At 34.7% G+C, this 24284-nt stretch overlaps 3 protein-coding genes across 5 annotated transcripts; 2 read left to right on the top strand and 1 right to left on the bottom strand.

Annotated features, from left to right (window-relative positions):
• The first annotated feature begins 1751 nt into the window (after positions 1-1751).
• On the top strand, positions 1752-4727 carry LOC120191800 (adenylate kinase 4). Its single transcript, XM_039194711.1, has 6 exons — positions 1752-2002; positions 2924-3069; positions 3168-3287; positions 3382-3549; positions 3829-3918; positions 4431-4727. Exons 1-6 carry the CDS (start codon positions 1891-1893, stop codon positions 4527-4529), a joined length of 735 nt encoding a protein of 244 aa, XP_039050642.1. The 5' UTR covers positions 1752-1890; the 3' UTR covers positions 4530-4727.
• Positions 4728-6379: 1652 nt separating this feature from the next.
• Positions 6380-9008, top strand: LOC120191795 (mitochondrial pyruvate carrier 1-like). Of its 3 annotated transcripts, XM_039194708.1 has the most exons (6): positions 6380-6494; positions 7420-7485; positions 7646-7768; positions 7911-7965; positions 8058-8193; positions 8792-9008. In XM_039194708.1, the coding sequence occupies exons 3-6, from the start codon at positions 7673-7675 to the stop codon at positions 8829-8831; spliced, it is 327 nt and encodes a 108-aa protein (XP_039050639.1). In that variant the 5' UTR covers positions 6380-6494; positions 7420-7485; positions 7646-7672; the 3' UTR covers positions 8832-9008. The 3 variants fall into 3 exon arrangements, with proteins under 3 accessions (XP_039050639.1, XP_039050638.1, XP_039050640.1); XM_039194707.1 differs by lacking the exon at positions 7420-7485; XM_039194709.1 differs by lacking the exons at positions 6380-6494; positions 7420-7485 and adding an exon at positions 6548-6641.
• Positions 9009-10097: 1089 nt separating this feature from the next.
• On the bottom strand, positions 10098-21695 carry LOC120191826 (WD repeat-containing protein 74-like). The gene is given in 14 exon segments (XM_039194727.1): positions 10098-10549; positions 11352-11409; positions 11514-11569; positions 12263-12352; positions 13023-13176; positions 13625-13729; positions 13821-13884; positions 14000-14010; positions 14012-14171; positions 21007-21109; positions 21112-21142; positions 21246-21275; positions 21360-21475; positions 21554-21695. Coding segments are annotated over 14 exon segments (1296 nt in total). The 5' UTR covers positions 21636-21695; the 3' UTR covers positions 10098-10313.
• Between the last annotated feature and the right edge of the window lie 2589 nt (positions 21696-24284).

Below are 24284 nucleotides of genomic sequence, written 5' to 3'. Positions count from 1 at the left end.
TAATATTTTTATTTCACTAAAATATACAAAAATTAATATTTTTATTAATAAAATTATAAAAATACTATTTAATAATAAATAAATTATTTTTAATAATAAAAAAGTTTTATGATAAATAATATTATTTATTGTATTTAATATTTGTAATAAATAATTTTTAAAAAACTCTTCAACTAGTGGAAAAAAAGGTTTAAATAACATCTTCCAAACATCATAAAACGTTTTCCAGATGTTTTTCAAAAAATGTAATTCATTTTACGGAAAACGTATTCCGGAAAACGTTTTCCAGAAATGTAATTCATTTTCCAGAATTCAAATTCCAGTAATTCATTTTACAGTAATTCAAATTCCAGTAATTCATTTTTCGGAAAACCAATTACAGCCAAACAAACAGACCCTAAGTGATGATATATAAACAAAAAATTAATAATATTATTATTATTGATATGATGAAAAATTAATAAGCACATAGGTCGTGAAATTATTTAGGGAATAAATCGAACTGCATCCGAAGTGACTCGTAGTGATATCATCGGCACCAAGTAAATTTTTGAAGTCCCTCCCTCATCCATGATTCAAGAAAAAAAAAACTTAATTTCCAAAGAAATTTTTGTCCAAAATTTTAATTTAATATTACTTGAAACGATATAAAAATATAAAATTCCAATATAGGCACCAATTTGCACCACCTAATGAATTCATCGTGATTAAAGCAAATGTGGTCGTATCATCGGATATAACACGAGCTGAAAATTTGTTTTTCCTCGGGAAGCCAGACCTTCGGCCGATTTATTTTTATTATCTCGAATCTATCCTTCGGATGGATTCAATTTGTTTCTTCTTGTGGTTGAAATGAATTATATCACGAATCTATAACGAACTAGTTCGAATTGACGATTATCAGAAGAAGAAAATCTCCATTAGTTACCCAATCTACAAAGCTCTCGAATATTCACCGATGATATTATCACGAGTCACTTCGATGCAATTCGATCCATTCCCTAAACAACTTACTAAAAGATTTATAATTTATGTTGTGATAAAATATAATGTAAAATATTTAATGACAAATTAAATTATAAGATTGTTCAGAAAATAAAAGACTTAATAAAAATAATTTTTAAAAAAATTATGCACCAAACGAAAATTTTTATTCACAAACAATATTTTAATATTAGTATTTATTTAAAAAATAAAAAAAAGTTTGGGGAAGAAAAAATGTTAATTTTATTTTAAAAAAATTAATTTTTTTGTTTTTATTAGTTTATCCTAACATTAAAAAAACGTTAATTTTTTTGTTTTTATAACTAATTTTAAATTTTTGATTTCCATTTTTTAAAAATATATCATTATTTATAAGAAATAGAAATAAATATATTTTAATTTATTAAAACTAGGATCAAATTGAAATAATATATAAATAACATGGACTATTTGTGTAATTTAATATCCAGGTAAAACTGTTAACTGCTGTTAACAGGTCACGTGTGTTTTTCGTCATGCGGCGAGTAACTAATTTGTAACAAACGATAATGTTAGTGATGGATTTATAACTTTTGAAACATCAGTAGTGAAAACGAAAAATTACCCGAACATTAGTGAGTCTTGGAGTAGTTTATCTTAAAATTAAACACTTTCAAAACAAACCCTAAAAGAGTAGGGATATTTTAGAAATATTGTAAAAGAAGGAGGGCTAACCAGAAAATTTAGTTAAGAAGAAGCTGGAAAAGGCCGCTGCCTGAGCTTCAAGCATTGGTAGCTCCGAAGTCTCCCAACCAAACACTCAAATAGAAAACCTTAAAAACCTAACTTAAATCTCAAACCACTGTTTGAAAACGCAGAAATCCTTTGGGGCGATAACACTAGAAAAAAAGGTTAGAGAAATCGAAAATGGCGAGCAATTCAATCAACTTGGAAGATGTACCATCTGAATCGCTGATGACTGAGCTTCTTCGCCGCATGAAATGCGCCACCAAACCCGAGAAGCGTCTCATCCTCATTGGTACCGTCTCTTCTTTTCTTAGAACTCGTGTTGTTTTGGATTTGATTTTTCGTTTTTTCATCTGCAAAGTTTGGTTTTTCTGTTGGTATTTTTAGATCCGAGGATTGGTTGAAGTTGGTTCGCCTTAGGGTTTTTTTATTCTTTTAGAGGGATCCACGGAAACGTAGTTTCATTTTGTAGATCTCCAAATTCAATCGAAAATTTGAACTTTTTATTACTTTATCATGCAATTTATGTGAACAAAAATGTCTGTAAAGGCAAAGTGGTGGCATTGGCCTTTGGGAATAGGTGTGGCGAATTCCGACCTGTAATTTTGCACCGATCTGCTCCGAATGGCCGAACTAACAGTGGTTTTTTCCCTTGAAAAGTGGATCCACCCTCTGTATCTCTCTCGATGACCAAAATTGGGGGATTTGTAATGACTAATTACAATTCTATGGCCGGTTGAGTTAATTGGTCAACACCTCTTTTCTTATGCCCCATTGTCATATTTGGTAGATTTATAATGTTTGCTCAAAGATTTATATTTTTTGAGATTTAGAAAATGTAAACAAAATAATCATTATTACATTTAGGGGGAAAACATGTATCTCTCATTGAACAGACATTAGATGAATGAACAGTGGATTACTGGTTTTTTCCTTTGTTCCTACTATTACTTTGTCAAGACCGTAGATTTGTTCTTATGTGATTCATAATAGTATGGTTTTTGGAACAAAGACTAGTCCATTATTTCCTTACGATAAAATGAAATCAATTTTCTGGCCGGTTATTCATGACCTACTTATAAATAAGTAGGCCTTTAGTGGTGAAGTTCAGGCTGCACACTATTTAGTAATCACCGGTATTTGTCTATTATTGTTTAGCATTTTGTAGAATGATGGCTTGCTTCTAATCATTGTGGAATCTTATGAGTGGCAGGTCCACCCGGATCGGGAAAAGGTACTCAATCACCAATAATTAAGGATGAGTACTGCCTGTGTCACTTGGCCACTGGAGATATGCTGAGATCTGCTGTCGCTGCTAAAACCCCTCTTGGTATTAAGGCCAAGGAGGCTATGGATAAGGTCTAATTTGTTTCCACCATGTGTTGGAATTTTTTAATAGTTCTTAGTAGGTTGGTAATGAGTAATGACTAATGATGTGTTTTGTGAATGTTCCTTAGGGAGAGCTTGTTTCTGATGACCTAGTTGTTGGCATTATTGATGAAGCAATGAAGAAACCTTCTTGTCAAAAAGGTTTCATTCTTGATGGATTTCCAAGGACTGTAGGCCAAGCACAGAAGGTGTTGCCTTCTTTCAAATCTTTATCCACCTTGGGTTTTTAAAATTTCTGTGTACACCAGCTCTTATCATGTATTCTTGATCTTTGGCTTGCAGCTTGATGAAATGCTTGAAAAGCAAGGAGTTAAAATCGATAAGGTGCTTGATTTTGCAATTGATGATTTGATCTTGGAGGAGCGGATTACTGCTCGCTGGATCCACCCTGCTAGTGGTAGGACCTACCATACAAAATTTGCACCTCCTAAAGTTCCCGGCGTTGATGATGTAAGTCAAAAAAATTTACTTCAGCTTGTCCCTTAAATTCAGTCCATTGCCAAAGAGCCTTTTCACCTTTTTCACCAGTTGATGAAGTTGACTGGGGAAGTGGTAAATTAAGCAATTTTTCGTGAGACAGTTCATATGCACTAATTTTATGCAAATTTATTGGTGACTTGTTTGTGTCAGTCTCTTAAGCTTTACCTTTATATAACATCATTACCGATTTTTCCAGAGTAGTTGCAGTTATATTAAAGATCACGCTTTCTTGTTTTACTTCTCTTCAAGGTGACTGGGGAGCCTTTGACTCAGCGTAAAGATGATACTGCAGAAGTTCTCAAGTCAAGGCTAGAGGCATTTCACAGGCAAACCGAACCAGTATGCTCTCTCTGTTCCCAACCTTGTGCAAATTGTGAAAGACCAACAATATATTTTTTAGTTGGAATTGGATAGTTACTATAACATGTGCAAGGCATTTTACTTGAAAGGGAGATAAAAATGGGTTATAAGTAGTGGTGTAAACGAGCCAAGTCAAGGCCAAGCTCAAGTTTTGAGAAAATTCTAGGCTTAGCTTGATCTCGGTTAAGTTTATTTTTAAAGTGCAAGTTAGATACGAAGTAAAGATGCTTGAACTTGCTTAATTAGGCTCATTTACCTAAATGCTCGATTCCCCTGCTTGACTTTAAAGTCGAGCATGGGAATCAAGCATTTAGGTAAATGAGCCAAATTAAGCAAGTTCAAGTACTTCAATCTTTACCTCGTATTTGAGGGAACACGATTGTTATAAATGCATGAATGCTGTTCTTTTAGCTTTTATGAACTCCTATGATGATAATTAAATGCTTTATGAATTGTCATTAACATTCTAAATGGTGTTATTCAAAACTCAGGTGATAGATTATTATTCGAAGAAGGGGATAGTCGCGAAGCTCCACGCGGAGAAGCCCCCGAAAGAGGTTACGGAAGAGGTGAAGAAAGTACTTTCTTGAAGAAACCTCGTTGCGGATGAGATTGTATGGGTGATCTCATGAATGTTGCTTCTTTTAACTTACAAGCAGGGACAAAAGATTTTAGAGTTCTTTCGTGTTTTGAGTACATGTCATTGTTATTTTGGCCCAAATATCAGGCATTGTTTGTTCAAGCACAGTTGGTGATGATGATACTTGAAATAATGACACACTTTTACATTGACAACAGTTGATTTTTGGACAATTTTTCATCTGAAAGGTGTTTATGTTTCGTCCAGTGCAGATCAAACCGTAGTGTAGTTGTGTGTTGATTGAATTTGTGTGGGTTTGTGTTGCTTCGATTCTTTATTTTTGTTCGATACTCGTGTTTGATACATGAATTAGGAAGATGCTCTCTATTTTTTTAAAAATATATAAAAAAAAATCCGGTCTTCTATGCTGATCGAGTGCTAATAGTATTAACACCCTTTAAAAATTTTAAATTTTCATATAATTTAAATATTCTTTTATATTTCATTTCTTAATCTCGTGAAATATTATAACATATCTTTTAAAAGTTATATCCTAACGCAAAAATTTACGACCGTATCTGATGTCAAGAATAAGATAAATACTTGGAAGGTCTTGAAATGGTCATATGCATGCTTCAAATCTATTTCATATGATTTTCTATGAAATTGTGTTCTATTTTATATGATTTCCTATGAAATTGTATGGTTATGTAATTATTATTTTTAAAGAAATAATGATTAAATTTGACTTTATTTTATAAAAGATAAAATGGTGAAGTATATTAAAGGTCATTGAATTATCTAAAAATGATTTTTTAGTTAATAACTTTCAAATCTTATAAAATATTCATTAAATTTTTAAACATTGGTCTCATGCAATGTTAAAATAATAATACATTTTGATAACATTTAAAAAATTATTGACTAAAAAGATGCTTTTATATAATTTAATAACTTCTAATATAATTTACCCTATATAAAATTACACCCTAATATGATTCAAAGTCAACAAATGTTAAACTAACCATGTGTCATACTCCAATTAATTTACGGTTTAAGGGTTGAAGAAACCCTTACACTTGTAAGAAAATAATTTAATTTCAAATCGTTGAATTTTTAAAATAAAAATTTAAAAACATCATGTGGCAGCAACCATCAAAGTACGTCACGTGATGGTTTGAAATTATTAAAATTTAATTATTAAAATTAATTAAAAAGTTTAATTGATATAATTTTTATTCTGATATTTAACGAGAATTTAATTAGGTATAAAAAATTAAAGATTAAATTGCTTTTTTCTTTAAAAGTTTAGGGGTTTTCTTTGAGTTAATTACATCATATGCTCCCAAATTATTACTTTTATTTTAAATTAGTAACTTTTGATCATTCCAATTCTACCCCAAACTACGACCTTCCTTTTAAATTGGTTCTCAAACTTATGAATCTTCTAATTTTATCCCCAAATTCATCCAAATATGTAACTAGTTTCAACCATAGTTCAACTTAAATTTTATTTTTAAAAGACAAATAATATAAATTGCCCTAACGATTTTATTAGCAAGGGATGTGATTAGTATATTCGTATAGTTTGGGATGAATTGAAATGTTCAAAAAGTTTAGGGACCAATTTAGAATGAAGGTCATAAGTTTGGAGGTGGAATTGAAATGTTAAAAATTGTGAGGACTACTTTACAATGACAATCATAGTTTGAGTATGAAATTGGAATGTTTAAAAGTTTATGGACTAATTTAGAATGATGATCATAATTTGAGGGCACGTGATGAAATTAACTCGTTTTTTACACGCTTAAGCCTAAATGTTAGTTATATACTCTGTCTCACATGATCAAAGCTCTAAAGTAGAACAATCAAATTCCTCCTAGCTAGCTTTCTCTCCCACCAAACTTCTCCATCTTCCATTCTTTCCTCCGCCACCCTCCGTCGTCTGACTTTCCCGGCGATATTGTTTACAAAGGTACTCGCCTTTTGGTTCACTTTCTCTTCATCTACCTCCACACACACACACCCAATCACCGTCATCATCTTCTTCCTCGCCATCTGATATTTGATTCACTGGTGTTCTTAGCTGAATCGTGATTTGCTCATTGATCCAATTCTTTAAGTATGCATTTTTTTATTGGGTTTAAAGTTAGATTCATTTGTTCGTCCATATAAGTTGAAATGTATGGCCATCGTTTAAAAAAAAAAGTTCCTCTATGCTGACGTCGGCAGGATTAGGGATTTTACCTCCAAATTCAATTTCTGGGGAAATATATTTGTTGAATCATAAGTGTTTCTCTCCGTCTTTTAGTTTTACGTTTATATATATATATATACACACACACACACACACACATATGTCTAACAATCAAAGGTGCTTTCTTCCAGTTCTATGATCTGTGTCTATAGGGATGGACCGAGGAGGGCTAGCGGGCGGTAGCCGCCTGAAAATTTTAAATTCTTATAGAAGTTTAGGGCGAAATTAAAGCATCAATAGAAAATGTAAATAAAATAATTAAATTGTATGAAAATCTGATTTATTATTTACCTGCACTTGCCTGATGTTGTGGCGATTTAATTTAAGCATGAAGATTTCCTTGTAATATCATTGGTAACTAGCCAGTTCTTCATGATGTTACAATTTTCCAAGGATCGCTTTTTTATTTTGATAGCATTCCCACTAATGCACTAGTTAAGAAAATCGAGTATTGTTGCTGAAAGCCACTCTGATATTATGTCGAGAATCATTCAAGCTGATAGCGGAGCTATTAGTATATGGGTTTAGGACAGGTTACAATAACTGAATAGGTTTAATGGCTTACACCTTGATCTTGTGTAGCATCTTTTAACCAAGCAGAGTCTTAAATGATTTTCAGTCTAATTTTCAGTCTAATTTTCAGTGGCATGGGGTGGATGATGCAATTCGCCAGGCTGAAAAGGACGGCATAATTGTTTTTGTTTGCCAAGTATAGTTTGAAATTTTAACATAGCTTCTATAGCTATATGTATGGCAGTAGTTTCAAATGATCAACACAGTTTTCAATCTGTAGCCGGATTTACTTATTATTTGAAATTTGATGATTTATAATAATTCCTCTTCAACTTATAAGTGTTCAACCATTGCAGAGCTACTTTCAGCATCGTTTGTAACAAATGGCTTCTTCCTTCCGAGCATTCCTAAACAGTCCAGTTGGCCCAAAAACAACTCACTTTTGGGGGCCTGTTGCAAATTGGGGATTTGTTATCGCTGTATGTTTAGCCACCATCACATTAAATTTGCTTTTTAATATGTTCCGTTGTTCACCCTTTCGGACAAAGTTATGCCAGATCAGAGTAGCACACACAACTTTTGTTTTATAACTCGTATTTGAACATTGCATATGAATGTCAGGGATTGGTGGACATGAAGAAGCCCCCAGAAATGATTTCTGGCAACATGACATCAGGTAAAAAAATATGGTTCAAAGAAGCTACAGATTTTTCGTGGCATTTATGCCTGCCCAATATTCTAATTATTTTCTTCTATTCCGGTGTGTAGCAATGTGCGTCTATTCTGCATTGTTCATGAGGTTTGCATGGATGGTACAACCACGAAACTATCTGCTGCTGGCATGCCATGCTTCAAATGAGACAGTACAGCTCTACCAACTTTCCCGTTGGGCAAGAGGTCAAGGGTAAGTATGGTCTTTATGGTTCACATTGAACCTATGTTACTCATAGTATAGTAGGGGTGAGCGTCAGATACTGGTATGTGTCGGGTGTGCTCAACTTTTTTCAAGATTTTCCATATATCTGGAGAATCTTACCCTCATGCCTATGACAGAAATAGAATATGTGCCAGATACAGGTTTCGAATACAGATACGCTAGGGAAAATGAAAAGTAGGAGTAATATAGCATTGAGCTAATTTCTTTTCTATGTGATGGCTATTGAGTTTGCAATCATTTTCTTTTCTTTTTCGCGTATGCATTGCCCTTACACTGGCTAATGCTGATTTATGTTTATCAGTTACCATCTTAGGGTTGATTCAGATTGCTACTGTCAAAGTTGAACTTCCTTGTGAACTGACTATATTAGGGGAAAGAAAAACTTGGATATTATATCTGCTGTATCAGATGATACTTTTTGGATATCTGAATTACTTTCAGTCATCGGTCTTTTGATTTTTCCCGTGTGGTTGCTATTGTTATCAGTTGTTAAAATGCATGGATTCTTATGGTTAAAGACGCTTTTTTGCTTGATCTAACGTACTATTATCGTGATGTTGTGAAGGTATTTGTCGGAGAAGAAAGAGGAAGCTTCATCACAGTGAAGCAGCTTCGGTCTGAGCTGCTTTTTGTTTCTTTCAATTCAATGTTTCTGTGAGTTTTACCATGACCTGAAGAATGCATTCTGGACTTACCCTATAAGCATTCTTGTGAAAATAATTGTTTTAAGTGAATCTTGATTGTCCCTCTCATCTATATGTGTTCTGGATCTTGATTTTGCAACCACTGGGCATCAGATTGTGTTTTTAAATAAATTTCGAATCAATTTAACTGATCCCAATGATAAAAGAGTCCCGCTCAATACTTAACTCGACCTCAGAAGATTCTCGCTTGCCTCAAACCCAACCCGAAACTTGAACCTTTGAAAGTCAAAAACACTAAATTCACAGAATCAGAGGTAAAGTTTTGCAAAAAAACATTATTCTTTTCGGCATTGCGATTTTCGATTATGGAGAATAATTTTTGATGATTTCAACAATGAATATACTTTTATTAATGAAAGAAAAAACTTGTCTTATTTCACTTTAAATTGAGGGTAAATTACACCACTGACCGCTCAACTATTTTTCTTTTTATTTTTATCAACGATCTTTCAATTTTATCAATTAGACCACCTAACTATTCAATTGTTGTTAATCAAGTCACTAGTTGTTAAATTTTAACGGATGTGGTGCCGGGAAAAATAATAAATTTAATATAATTATACAATTGGTCACTATTATTACATATTCTATTAATTTGATCTTACTTTTAATAAATTAAAATAAATTTAATATCCAAATCAAATGGTGTCATATATCGCTTATACCAAGTGTCTCAATACATATTATTATATGATTTGATGATTAAATTTATTTCAATTTATTTAATTTAATAGATTTTTTCCATCAATTAGAGGGTGAACAATTTTAAAAGGAGAGAAAAACAAAGATGAACGATTTTAGATTAGATTTATAGACATTGGAATATTTTGTGATGAAAGGAATATCAAATTCAAAGTTAAAAAAGAACTGATAATAGAGCAAATGATGATTTCAGCTACAAGAGATGAGAGAAATTGTGGGAATGAAGAAAAACAAAGAAGACATCTTTCATAATAAAGTAGTTTAGGATTCAGATTGTAGATCGATTCCGACCCAAATATCCATCTCTCAAAACCCGTCTCATTCTATAAGTTGAAGTAAGGATTAAATACACCACTTAATTAAAGAGACAAGTCTAGTAACAAACGTTTGTCAAATTGGGCCAAAAACCTAAGGAAAAAAAAAAGGCAAAATTTCACTTCCAAAATTTTAACAAGTTAACCGGTTCAGTTTTCCCGGGTAATTACATTAAAACAATTTAACCACCACACCAGACCGGTTCAATTTGCTTCACCATTGGCATATTTTTCTATCAAACCTACCGTAGTGCAATACATACCTTTGCTCAAGTTTTAAACAATCTTTTTCCATGCTTCTTCCGCGTGCCATCCCTATCATAATGTGTACTTTTGAGGTCTGAAACCAGAGCTTTTCAGTGCAAGTTTATTCATCAGCAGCAGCAATGTCATGTTCTCGACTTTTGCTTCTTTTCTTGGATTTCAACTTCTTCATTCCCTCTTTTCCTTTAGATGCTTTCTTTTTCTTTTTTCCCTCTTTGTTTTCTTTAGACGACGACTTCTTTCTTTTTGTTGGTGGTTTTTCGGTTTCGTCTGCAATTTGGACTTCATCTATGCTCGGAGCATCAGGTGTGGCCTTATCAGCTGCATCGTGTTTAACTTCTGCATATAAGAGAAATACATTCAAAATTAGCAACCACAATGACACTCGGTAAGATTCACATTCGAATGGCTCCAACCTCCCGCACTCCGACTAATCTTCGCATCAAACCCCAAAGGATCAAACCTAGATGCACGGGGATTTACACCACCATGTAAAGGCATGAATTACATGATTGCAATGTTCTCGAGTTCGCAGCTTATGCTGATGATCCTACCCTCTATCCATAACTGAACTATGTTACTCGGATATGTTCAATTTTCATTTTGAAAGTTTTCTATGTATTAGCCTGACAAATGGTTCGGTTCAATTCGGGTTCCGTTTATTTTATGTTCAATTTTCTTTTTGAAAGTTTTCCACGTATTTGAAGTGTCTCTAGAGGACCATATCCCATACCCATGTTCTATTTTTTTTTTTGAACAAGTATGCCATACACAAGTACTTCAAGCAAAATGAAGAATCGGTCTTTCAAAAAGGAAAAAAAAACAAGAATCGGAGCAACATAGTCTACAAGGCAGAAAGGGCAACATTCTCGAGTTTGCAACTTATGCTGATGATACTACACTCTATCCATACAAGAAAGCTATGTTACTTGGATATGTTCAATTTTCTTTTTGAAGGTTTTCCATGTATTTGAAGTGTCTCTAGAGGATCATATCCCGTACCCATGTCCTAATATTTTTTGAATAAGGATGCCATACACAAGTACTTCAAGCAAAATGAAGAATCGGGGCAACATAGTCTACGAGGCAGAAAGGGCAACCCCTACTTTTGAACAATAAAGATTCCAGGAAAAGAACTGACCTTCTTCGGTAAAATTTGTATCAAAAACAACTTTTGTAAGATGCTGCTTTAGGAAAACCTGCACCCAGAAAATTGTAGGCAGATAAAGGTGATTTGCTTGCAGTGTATTTTTATGCAGCTTAATTAACCACATCTAAACTCTACTTTTCAAATAGAACATACCGACGATAGAAGTTGCCTTGTTCCGATATCCCAAATGCGCAGATAACTGTCCAAGCCTGAAAAATATTGAATTCTGTCAGTTTTGTTGTATGTATAAAAAGACTTACCCCAAAAAATACAACAGCAATGCATAAAGCTTACGCAAAATAATTCCAATCTAACAAGTTGAGAAGCTAACAATCGCAAACTCACTCATTTTTAAAAGGCGAGCATGAAACATTAATAGTATGAAAAGAGTATGGAAAGACTGAGGAATTAAAAACCAATTTGGAGGTCAATCTGGTTTGGACCATTTCCTAGTTCAACAACCAGATCAACAATAAATAACTATGAAAATTTCATAAAAATCACAGAAAAGGAAAAAGTAGGGATTAATCATATTAACAGAAAAGAATGGATGAAAAGGAACAATTTTTTTTTCTTTTGCACAAATTAATCAAATTGGGTATAAATGGGTTAAAAATCAGGTTAAAAGTCCTAAAACATAATGAACAATTCTGGTTTGATATTAATATTGTTGAATCATTGGACTTAACGGTTCCTGGTAGAACCAACCGGTTCAGGCTTTTAATCACTTCAGAATCATTTGAGACACATTAGAAATCCATTTTCCAACCTATTCTAGCTCTTCAAGCAACAAAATCATCTCCAAGTCCCAAAATATAGCTTCCCAATACAAATGTGAAGAATGCGTGCAAACACAGGTTACAAAAGTGCTTAGATTTATAAACATTGCAGCATATACTCACCACAAGATGCTATCACGGGAAGTTCAGGGTGCCGGGCAATGGATCGGATGCTTCCAGAACACTTCCCCAAAAAGCATCCTAATAATTTACCTATAAGGAAAAACTTTCACCATTAACCGAAATTCACGGAAAAATATACCTCAAATCATTTAAGAAAAGCTTAGTCAAGAAATGACGCAAAAAAGATGCAAGTGATTTCTACTTATTTCAGATACTCTACAGGAAACCAGCAAGTTCAACCTATTCTTTAGTTCCATAACCCTTCATGAATTTTGGCAGAAGCATCAAAGAAAAGGGATTGAAACATCAAGTACATACAGATAGTTGAACCACACGATTTCAACTAACAAATATGTAATGGTTGAACCACGCAATTTCAACTAACAAATATGTAAAAACTGAATTTCTAGCCAAGGCATTAGGATAAACTGTACATGGATATAATCCATCACACATTGAACTCAAAGAACACTTCAAGCCTGCCTTTGATGGAGACGATAATGAGTTGAGGAGATCTGCAAATTGCTCTGAGTTTGGTCTTAAGGGAAATTTTAGCATAGAATATGTAACATGCAACCATCAGAAACAAAAATTCCAACCTAGATCTCCAAACACTTCAATAACTTAACCAGAATAAGATCATAAATATAATATCAGAAGTCGACTAAAATTTCTTCAAGTAATGACTGAGCTACCAATAACTGGAAATGCAGAATGGAATAAAGAATTATAGAACAAGAACATAGAATCAATCCTGTACCTGTGCGTATATCCACCGAAGCAAGGTCACCAGATCCGTTCCCTATATAGATTGTATGACCATCTCTGTCTTCCGCAACTGCTTTTATAGGGGTCTCCCTGAAGTCAAATGATATAACTGGCCTCCGTTGGGCAGAAACATCATAGAGGCGCACCTGTAAAAGTTATCTTGAATCAGGGAAATACAATATTATAGAAGCTACTGATAAGGATGAAATGCATTGCTACAACTCAATCCCATATTCCTGACATAGTCACAATTCCGAATAAAATTGATAAAAAAAATGTGCCATTTCACGTTCTTGCAAATTCAATAAGGTCTAGACTCTAGACCATGAATCACAAAAACATGAAGCTAAAACTAAAACTGTCTAGAAACTGCATTTTCAAAAGTTTAACTGAAATCAACTACTAAATATCTTGAAACTGGCATGACTTCTTATTACAGAATAACAAAGTAATTCTAGAAAGTGGCAATAGACGATCAAGTATAAAGTTTCTTCAGAGAAGAGGGAAAAGGGAAAATATATTTCTGTACAACCAAAGGGATATTAACATGTTAGTATTATGTTTGAGGAGTGGCTGATAGCCACAAAAGGCTACCTGATGGTTATTGGTACCAGCCACAACTTTACGGTGATCTTTGCTGAGGAATGTTGCAGATGTAAACCAAGTAGGGGTAAAAATACCAAGGCTGTTCGGAGGAGGCTGTTCAATATGGGATGCATTAAGAGAAATGGAAACACAGAAGATACTAAAACATAAATATTTTAAAATGAGAGAGGTTGAAATGGCTCACAGGCTTTGCAGCCCAGATCTTTGTACATTTTTCAAGATCCCACATATTAACTTCAACACCCTTCCTGAATTAGGAAAATAATAAATATTCCAGTCAAGCATCAAAATGCACTATCAGCAAACGCAGAAAAATCAAGTATAAGGCTCATGTATACGGTCAAGCAATACAAACACACTCACCCTCCAAATAAGCGCATAGCTTTCACTTCCATCAACTTCCGAAAATGATATATTTCCCGAGGCACATACATTCCATGTTTTCGGGGCACCAGAATCCAATTTAGCATCAACCATATCAACTGTTTTTATGCTTGCATGTCCTTTTGTCGTACATGCAAGAAAAGTGCATGACCTGACAACAGTAAGTTTATAGAGATCAACAAGTTACGCAAGTAAAGGAATTGTGAGTTGTGACTACCAAGAACCATTATTTCAGTAACTATACTAAATTACATAAATAAGAAAGAATAGGAACCTTGTTCATTTTTCTATGTTACTAAGACTTGGATGTGGCTTTTAGTAATAAAATTCTGAGGTACTCTTTTCCTCCTTCCAACGTCCGGTGAGTTACTTATGTAGCTCGACGGTTATGAAGAGGTATTTTAATGAGACCTCACATTTCTATCTTCATGGTTGTTCGAAACATGAGTGCAAGAGGTAGAGAGAGAGAGAGTGAAAGGTCGTTCTTCCTCCGGTGAGGAATGGACTGTCTTTGTTGACAATCTAAGTAAGAGGGTTTCTAGAGGAGCATTAAGGGAACTATTCAATCATCATGGTCAAGTTGTGAGGGTCTTCACCCCAAGTTATATGAATAAACCGAATTATAAATCTTCAACGTTCGCCTTTGTCCAGTTTGCGAAGGAGGTTGGTAGAAGAATGGTAATACAAAATATTAATGGAACGTGGATAGATGGGAAGAGAGTTTCGGTGGGGGTAGCAAATATAATAAATATAGGAAAAGAGTAGTTGATGATGGCAAATTCCAGACGGAAGTTAACAAGCCATTAAGTGATGACAAAAGAAGGTCTGAGGAGGATGTCGAGAAGCCTAAGGGATGGCAGAACGTACAAGGAAGTTTTGAACGTACAAGAAACAGGGGTTAATAAGGGAGGTCCAATGCAAGCTACAAAGGGGTTAAGGAACGTATGCGAAATGCATATCCCTACAGAAGAATCCAACTAGACGAAAAGTTCTTTAACAGGGGTTATTAAATCCTCTTTCGAGCCAGACTTGATGCAGAAAGCTTTGGCAAATGAGGGATTTGAAGTAAAAATTGTGAGATGGGGATATGTATGGAATTCATGCATCATCATGTTCAAGTCGAATAAAGAGTTCTCAAAAGCGTGGACTAATCATTGAGAAGAGCTTTTCTTTTGGTTTGACTGGTTGGCTCCACTGTTGAATGATGAAGGTGTTCCATTGGCGTATTGTTTGGTAGAGTTATTCGAAATCCCATTACTTAGCTGGAGTGGGTCGTTTCTGGAGAAACTTGCTGGGAGGTGGGGGAAGTTTGTATGTATTACTGAGGAGACAAGAAAAAGGGAGGACCTCTCATCGGCGATATTACTGATTAGGTTGGCGAGCCCTTTTGATGTCCTAAAATAATTAATATAGGGTCATATGGCAAATCTTTTAAAGTTAAAATTAAGTTGGAATCGGTTGATAAAAAATATTATGAACTTTCAGGGGAAGAGATGGAAAGGGGTTCAGATGTGTGGTAAATTGATGATGTTTCGACGGAGGAAGATGAGGGCGGGCGTCCTGTACTGACAGCAACTAAACGTGTGTTGTCTTCTGAGGAGGTTTGGTCAAAGGTGGACACGTGGTTGGAGCAAGGTGATTCGGGGGGTTTGAGAGAAGTTGGTGGGGAACAGTCACTGAAACATAAGTCTTACACGGAACCTTCATTAATGGGGTGTCAGGTCCCCTTGAAAATGGGAAAAATCCAAAAGGGGATTTTGCGGGTCTTGGGTTGAGGAAAGAAGTGAACCCGAATCCTTCAGCCCATTCAGATGACAATTGGGAATCCAATTCTCCAATTAAGAAACTCTCACCTGTTGGGCCTGTTTTTAACTTTAAGTGGGGAGGTTGTGGTAAGCATAATAAGTTTCGTTTAATACCCAAAAAAATGTTGGAATAGGCTCCACTGGAGAGGATACACGTGAGGGAGATAATGTAATAGTAGTAGATTCTCCTGCTGTGAAGTAGTTAAAAAGGGTTGTTAAAGGTCAGGATCAAGTTAAGAAGATAAGAGGTTATAGCACGAGTCGGCAGTCCTTTTCAAAAGATTTGGGTGAAGGTCAGCACATGAGTAATAATGGTTCTGTCAATTCTCCGAATATATCTCTGATTCCTACCCATTCCAACATGTAGGCAGAGAGTTTTTCAGCAGGATGTCATGTTGTTTCAGGGATTGGGAAAGACCACAGAAGGAGGAGGACTTTGATTAGTGAAGCTTTGGACATGGTCAGTAGTTCTACTGTTTCTTCCTCCTCTTTCTCGGTGTTTTTGGAGGAAGCTTTGGCTACCTGGGAAGTCTTTCAGATGTTAGGAATTTCTTTCAAGGAAGGGAAAAAGGCTTTTATCGAAAAAATTGCAAGCCTGGAGAAAGGATCGGGAGTAGATAGGGTAGGATGATACTTAGGAGAACTTTTGTTTTATCCGACTTTTGGTTTTTGGAGTTTGGTAATAAATTTTATTAATGACTAAATTAAGTATTATCTCGTGGATTATAAGTGGCTTCGGGAGAAGAGAGAAGTCTAGAGCAGTGGCAAGGCTTGTTAAAAATATCAAACCGTCCATCCTATTTATACAAGAAACTAAGCTAGATCAGTGCCAATTGATGTTTAGAAGGAAGATAGGGGGAATTTAATAAAGGGAGTGATTTTTTCTCCAGCTGAGGGGTCTGCGGGTGAGTTGCTTTGTATGTGGAATGAAAATTTGTTTGAAGTCACAGGCCAACACATTCACAGTAGATTCATTGCATTCTTTGGGAAGTTTAAGGAGTTCAAAGCAGAGTGTGTTTTTATCAATGTTTATGGCCCTTCAATAGAAGCTGAAAAGGAAGAGCTTTTCAGGGAGTTGTTGAATTATGTAGCTAGTTTGAATTTGTCAGTTTGCATTGGGGATGATTTTAATGCATATCTTGACCTAGGAGAAAAGATAGGGAAATCACAAAATTAGCATGCCACAACCTTCTTCGTTCCTTTGTACAACAAGCCACTTGGTGCAATAACAAAGATTCTCCAATGTGGGTTAGAATCGACCGCTTTTTAATTTGTGGCAATTTCCTGAACAGTTTTCCAAATATTTCTCAAGGCCTTCTCCCGAAATCCCTTTCCGATCATAATCTGGTAGTGTTGGAGGATAATAGTTTAAATTGGGTCCCCAAACCGTTTAGATTTTTTAACTATCTTTTAGAGGAAGAAGGTTTTGATGAGGTGGTTAAATCATCCTTGGCAGCCTCAAAGAAGAAGAATAACCGTGGAGGAATTTTCAGCACGTTACAGGCACTAAAAAGATTATCAGAAACTGGTCTGGCAACTTTGATCTTGGGTTGGCAGATTCTATTTCAGAGTTGGAAGGTAAAATAAATGTTTTAGAGATTAAGTCACAAGGAGGAAACCTATCTTTGGGGGAGGGGGACCAGTTGATGCAGTTTAAAAAGAATTTTTGGAGGTTGTATAGGATTGATGAAAGCATTTGGTTTCAGAAGTCGAGAGCGAGATGGATCAAAGATGGAGACAAAACACGAGGTTTTTTCACCTCGGTGCTCTGGATAGGAATAAATTCAATGATATTTCTACCTTGAAAGTCGAAGGGAACGTAGTCTCGAATCCAGAAAAGATTAAGTCCCTTGTTTCCAATTTTTTCAAGGCAGCTTATAATACCAAATCAACGTTGGAAGTCGAGGCCATCAATTTTGTATTTGCAAAATTGTTAGCTTCTCAAAGTGCTTTCCTTGAGGAGCATTTTTCAGAACAAGAAGTGTGGGAAGCCATTTCACCTCTGACAGTGCAAAAGCCCTTGGTCCGGATGGTTTTACTATGGGATTTTACAAGAAATACTGGCCTAGTCTAAAGGAGCAGATTATGAAGTTCTTTTTGGATTTCTATAGTGGAAGGAAGTGGGATCACGAGGTTAATCATGCTTTTATTACCCTTATTCCAAAGAAAATTAATCCTGAGAGTTTAGAAGACTATAGACCAATTAGTCTTGTTGGTAGTCTTTATAAAATTCTCTCAAAAGTTCTTTCTAAGAGACTCATTTCTTGTGTCAAAGATATTGTTAGTCCATCTCAATTCGCTTTTATCCCGGGGAGACAGTTGTTGGATTGTACCTTCCTAGCTAATGAAGGCATTGATTTTTGGAGGAAACAAAAACTTAAAGGGGTTGTTTTTAAAGTGGACTTTCTTAGAGCATATGATTTAGTTGAATGGCCAATTCTTCTTGGATTAATGAAAGAGATGGACTTCGATGAGAGATGGTGTTCGTGGATTTCGTATTGTCTTTCTTCTGCATCAATTTATGTTTTAGTAAATGGCTCCCCTACAGAAGAGTTCCCAATGGCTAAAGGGTTAAGACAGGGTTGCAGTCTTTCACCTCTTCTGTTCAATGTTGTTGGTGAATTGATCCATTTGATGTTGTCTAAAGTTGTTGACTTGGGTCTCTTTCACGGGTTTACTATTGGAAAATCTGATAATCCTTTTAGACTGTCTCATCTCCAGTTTGTTGATGATCTTATTATTTTCTGCCAAGCTTCTCTTACTCAAATTAAAAATGTAAGAGTTTTGAGGATTTTCAGCTTATTGACGGGGCTCCATCTAAATTTAGCTAAAAGCAAACTCTATAGTATAAATGTAGAATATGACATCCTTCAAGAATGGGTTTCGGCCATTGGTTGTTCAATTGGTTCTTTTCCTTTGGTCTCCTACCACTTAGGGCAAAAAGAATTTTGATGCCTTACGGGAACCAGTCATCCAGAATTTCAACAAGAAATTGGTCGGTTGGAAAGCTTCCTGTTTATCTATGGCGGGCAGAGTGGTGCTTTTGAAGTCGGTTCTGTCTTCCTTACCCATCTTTTTCTTATATATTTTCAAAATGCCTTGTAAAATTAGCCAAAAGATTAATTCTTTGATGGCAAATTTTCTATGGTGGAGCTAAGAAGAAACGAATTCACTGGGTGGATTGGAATACAATATGTAAACCGCTGAGTAATGGAGGTCTGGGATTTTTGGATATGAATCTTACCAATCGTTCTCTGCTGGGTAAATAGGTTTGGAAGTTTGCTAATGAAAAAGATTACTTGTGAAAAAAAATGTTGTGCAACAAACACAATGTCAGCTGAAATACCATGGCAATCATCAACAAGGTTTTCTCCCTCAGGACTCTTGGATCTGGAGAGGAATTGTCAAGAGTTTCTTGAAGGATGACTCCGCTGGAGTGTGCCTTAGATCCAATGCAAAGTTTCAAGTGGGTAATGATAAATCTCTCTTTTTGGAACGACTTTTGGATAGAGGATTCTCTTTTGAAAAACCAATTTCCTAGGATTTATGCTCTTTCATCCAATAAAGGGGGTTATGTGGCTGATTTTGGTAGTTATGGTTTGAATGGCTAGGAGTGGAATATACAAACTAGGAGAAATTTATGTGAATGGGAAGTGGTCCAGTAGGTGGATTTAATGGATAAGCTAAATAACATCAGACTGACTGATTCAGTTGACGACATTTTATTGTGGAATGTGATGGGGGATGGACTGTTCTCGGTTAAATCTTGCAAGATGAACCTATCTTTGCTATCTAGGGATAATATTTTGTGGAAGAAATGGGTAAGGGTGGGTTTAGTTCCTCCAAGAGTTGAGACATTCCTTTGGCATGTTTCTCATCATAAATTAGCAGTGAGAGTGGAGTTGAAGAATAGGGGGTTCCCTGGGAGAAGACAGTTTTTGTTCATTTTGCAGTCAGTATAATGAAACAATCCAACATCTCTTCATCCGTGCTCTGTTTCGTGGAAACTACGGAACAAATTAATTAGCTTATGGGATCTTTCCTTAGCTCTACCTCGTGATCCTCCTTCCCTTCTTAGCTCGTGGTCTAATTTGAGCATTAATTCGTCTATATGGAAGTTTATTCTGGGTGTTGCTTTTTGGTCAATTTGGAAAGCTAGGAATGCTATTGTTTTCGATAGAGGGAAATTTGACAGATCCACACTCTTCTTCATTGTTAGATTCAGGTTAACAAAATGGTTTCTAGCCAAGTATCCTCTCGTTCCTATCCAGGTGGATTCGTTGATTGGAGATCCTTCCCTTGCAGACAAGAGTTTTGTTTTAAAGATTAAGTGTAGGCCTTTGCTTTGTTGGAGTCCCCCTCCAATTGAATTTTTTAAGATGAATGTGGATGGAGCGTTAGTTGTGATGGGTTGGTAGGAGGTATTCTAAGAGATTGGCATCGCTCTATTCTCCTGTCTTTTTCCGAAAGTGTTGGTCCTGGCCCTCCCCTTTGGCAAAATTGAAAGCAATCAAAAAAAGGCATCGAGATCTTTATCTCTTCAGAGTGGGTTTCGGAGGGTAGACTGATTGTTGAAAGCGATTGCAAGTCAGCAGTGGAATGGATTAAATCTCCTTCTTCGGCTCCTATTTTCTTTAGTAATCTAGTCAAGGACATTTTCTCTATTGTATCATCTAAGGAGCTTAGTGTTAGGTTGATCCCTAAGAGTTGTAATTGTGAGGTTGATAAGTTAGCGAAGGAGGGGATTGGGTGATTGTAAGGATTTTTTTTTAGTTGTTTTGTGTGCTTCTAGAGAACTGATGTATTCGGTGTTTTTTTAAGTCTTATGTAACCTGTTTATTTTCAATATACTGAGGTACTCTTTTCCTCCTTCCGCTAGTCGGTTCTTTCCTTAGGGAATAAGACTACTATGAGGGAGGTTTTTAATGAGGCCTCCTACTTCTATAAAAAGAAAACTAAGACTTGGATGTGAGAGTCAAATACAAGTATGTGTTCAACATGGAGTCATGGATATAGTCAATTTTTCTAAGTTTGTTCATATATTTTAAGGGTCTGTCAAGGGTTATATCTCCATATCATGTCAGAAATTAGCAAACAAAGATACTTGAAGAAAAACGAAAAATCGGAGTAGCATAGTTCATTTTCATTTAGCATTAAAAAGGAAGTAATTGAGGATTATACCTCGATGTTAACTTCAATCTCTGTTTTGTGAACAAATGCAGCCCAACAATAGCATTATCTTCTGGCCTAAAACCAGCATTACTAACATCGGAAACCGAAAAGGAAGTTCACCGTTGAGGGGATTAAGTATCTCAATCTGCAGTATATATATTGAACAAAGGAAAAATTCAACACGAATCCTACTAAAGCCAGATCTTCATAAAACAGGAAAATGCAAAAAAAAAAAAATAGCAACTTACCACACCATTTTTACGTGCAACAGCTAACAACTGAAAAAAAAGAAATTTTCAAAAAATAAGAGACAGAACTTTTCAGTACCGATTGAAAAAACAAACAAACAAAACAAAACTCACTGGGTCGATTTTGCGGTCATCAAGGGAAGCGGCAACCAAACATTTGGAAGCATCAGGATCTCCCCATCTCTCCACCACTTTGGGAACTCCTCCTCCCTTACCTCGAGATTCGATTACTATTCAATTAAAACCAAAATTAGTGAAGATTTCAATTGTAGGAGTAAAATTATATAAAGATGGTATGAATCGAAAACCTTTGATGAGACCAAGGGCATCGAAAGTTAGGGCTCGAAGTGGAGGGCATCCGGGGCAGTAGACGGTGGTGGTGCGTGGCATCCTTTACTCCTTAAACGTTAAAACCCTTGCGACTGAAAACCCTTCAAACCCTTGCTGTTCATAACAATATTATTATAACCAAATTTAAGTTAAACTTCATTACTTAGTCATTCAACTATTAATTCTTTTTACTTTGGTCACCAAATTATTTTTCTGTATATTTAATCTACAATAACTTTTTTGGTAAACAACATTGGTGGTCCTTTATGGTTTTGGTCCCTTCAAATTTAGTTATTAATTTTGAAAACATTTTATTTTGGTCAGTTTTGTTTTCCCAAGAGATGTTTGTGTGAGTTCAAAATGATCCAGAAATTGAATTGTTAATTAATACTTGGTCCTAACTCAGAATTTGATGAGATTTGTTTTGTCACTCTATAATACATTAAATTTCATAATGGGCACGCTATTTGCATTTTTTTGTACGTATGTAACTTTTAAATTGCTTACAATTTGGTCCCTAAAGTTGCATGTTCAATTAGACCCCTGTTTGGTATTCGATTGAGCTGAAATTTTTCATGTCACTAATTAAGGGATAATAATAACTATAGGTGACCTTAATTTGATGTTTCTCTTGTTTATGTGTAAAATGACCATTTTACCCCTATAATGATAATGATTTTGTTCGATGTTGCATGGTTGTTGGCTGCTATGAATGTGTTTAAATGTTTTCTTTTTGCATGTTTAAGCATGATGGATGTTTATTTAAATTTTTTTATGCTTAGATCGCATGTTTAAGGTTTTTGTTTTGTCCGACTTGTTCTAGAATCTAATGTACACTCAGATATTTGGGTCATTCTTCGTGAAGGGTATGAGGTATTACATTTGGGGCTATTAACTCTGGTTATTTTACTGACGTGGTAAAAGTAATTAAATTTTTTTCAATTTTCAATTTTCAATTTTAGATATAAAATATTAGTTTGATCTTAAGTTTTACATAAAATATTAATTTAATCTCTATGTATAACATATCATTTTGATCCTTTAATCCAATCAAAGTTAATATCGTTGGCCACCCCTTATTACGTTGTCGGTCACCATTAATTGCCATCGCTGGTCACTGACTAAACGCATAAATGACAATGTAAAAATGTTTCACAATCTCAACTTAATTTCGGAGTACTGGCTACAAAGAGCTCGGGTCAAATAGGTTCCTTTGAAAATTAAAGGAGACAGAGTTTCTTCTTTAACTATAGTACTAATAATCTTGTACATTGTTCTGTTACTAGTTCCAACTACATAAAGGCCTTTTTTAAAAATAATATCTAAGCATGATATATTAGTGATCTTCTCTAAACGTGCACACAGAACCGGCTTTTAGGGGACAATTCCGAGTTACTGATCAAGGTCCCTAATTTTTATATTTATAATTATGACTCTTGATTTATTTCAATTTTATAACTACTTTTTATTTTTTTTTTACCTTTTTTTCATCTCTCTTACTAATTCATTCAGGTTCGAATTAAATTTAATCATATACTCTTTTTCCAACCAGAATTATCTCAACAATAGTTTACTTAACTTTTCAAATCCACATTCATTCCAGTGCACCATGAAATTTTCTTTGCTCACACTAAACATTTCAACATCTTCTATCTTATAAAATAATCACCAATGTACCTATTTCTTTAAATTCTCCCGAAACAACATTCACATCAATGAATCTTTCATCATTCCCATTATATAATTTGTTTACCATATTTTAGCTCAACCACATAGCAACCAAATTACTTCATCTAAATTATCCACTTTAGAATAGTGGAGATCCTCTAACATTAGTCAGTTGCATATTTAATTTCTGAACGAAATCCTTAACTTTTTAATCTAGGGTACATCCCTTATCAACTCAATCATTTTTTTTCGCTGAAATTTTCCTCAATTGTATCTTACTCAACTTTTCAAACTTAGACTCTTACTCAATTACAGTATTATTCCTCTGTTTCAAAATCAAACAATTGTAACATTCTTTGTCTTATAAAGTTCACCGACATACTCATTCTCAACTTTTATATTACTCTTTATCTTCTTTTGAACATTCAAATCCTTATCTCATTCACTACATCACATTACATAATTAAAATATACATTGTATTCGAATCCACTTCATATTTGGTTATCATAACCTAACAATATTTTATAATTCCAATACATTTCCATCACATAATTTTGTTAGCCATTGCTAACTCTTTCCATCTATAATATAAATCCCTTATCATATCAACACTCTTGCTTATTCACAATACTATTTACAATTCTAATATTCCTTTCATATCATTTATACTTTTCCTTCTTTATCCTTTTAACTATTCTATTAATCATTAGTTTTCGTCAAACATACAAATCCTTTAACCTTAATACATTCACTATCACACTACTTTATTATTCAACTTATTTCGGTCAATTAAAACATATACCTTCATCAAACTATCCATATATGTATTCTTTCCAGTCCAAATAATTCATTTACTATTTTCTTCACTTATCAAACCTTTATTCTCACTCATCCATAATACAATTCCTTTGGTTCGAATTCAACCATTCCATTTACCTTTGTCTTATAACTGATCACTGATATACATATTCTTAAACCCTTCCTTGGTCTTTTAATATTCTCCAATTAACATCAATCTCTTCCGCTTTATCTTGCCCATG

Source organism: Hibiscus syriacus, unplaced genomic scaffold (genome assembly GCF_006381635.1).
Source record: "Hibiscus syriacus cultivar Baekdansim isolate YM2019G1 unplaced genomic scaffold, ASM638163v2 tig00116971_pilon, whole genome shotgun sequence".
Lineage (NCBI taxonomy): Eukaryota > Viridiplantae > Streptophyta > Magnoliopsida > Malvales > Malvaceae > Hibiscus > Hibiscus syriacus.
The sequence above is the reverse complement of the archived record's forward strand: the minus strand, read 5'-3'. Positions and strand labels throughout refer to the sequence as shown.

Coding starts and splice junctions, on each gene's coding strand:
- LOC120191800 (XM_039194711.1), top strand. CDS start 1,891: ATGGCGAGCAATTCAATCAACTTGGAAGATGTACCATCTGAATCGCTG. Junction 2,003..2,923: donor GAAGCGTCTCATCCTCATTG/GTACCGTCTCTT, acceptor TATGAGTGGCAG/GTCCACCCGGATCGGGAAAA. Junction 3,070..3,167: donor CCAAGGAGGCTATGGATAAG/GTCTAATTTGTT, acceptor AATGTTCCTTAG/GGAGAGCTTGTTTCTGATGA.
- LOC120191795 (XM_039194707.1), top strand. CDS start 7,673: ATGGCTTCTTCCTTCCGAGCATTCCTAAACAGTCCAGTTGGCCCAAAA. Junction 7,769..7,910: donor ATTGGGGATTTGTTATCGCT/GTATGTTTAGCC, acceptor TATGAATGTCAG/GGATTGGTGGACATGAAGAA. Junction 8,194..8,791: donor CGTTGGGCAAGAGGTCAAGG/GTAAGTATGGTC, acceptor GATGTTGTGAAG/GTATTTGTCGGAGAAGAAAG.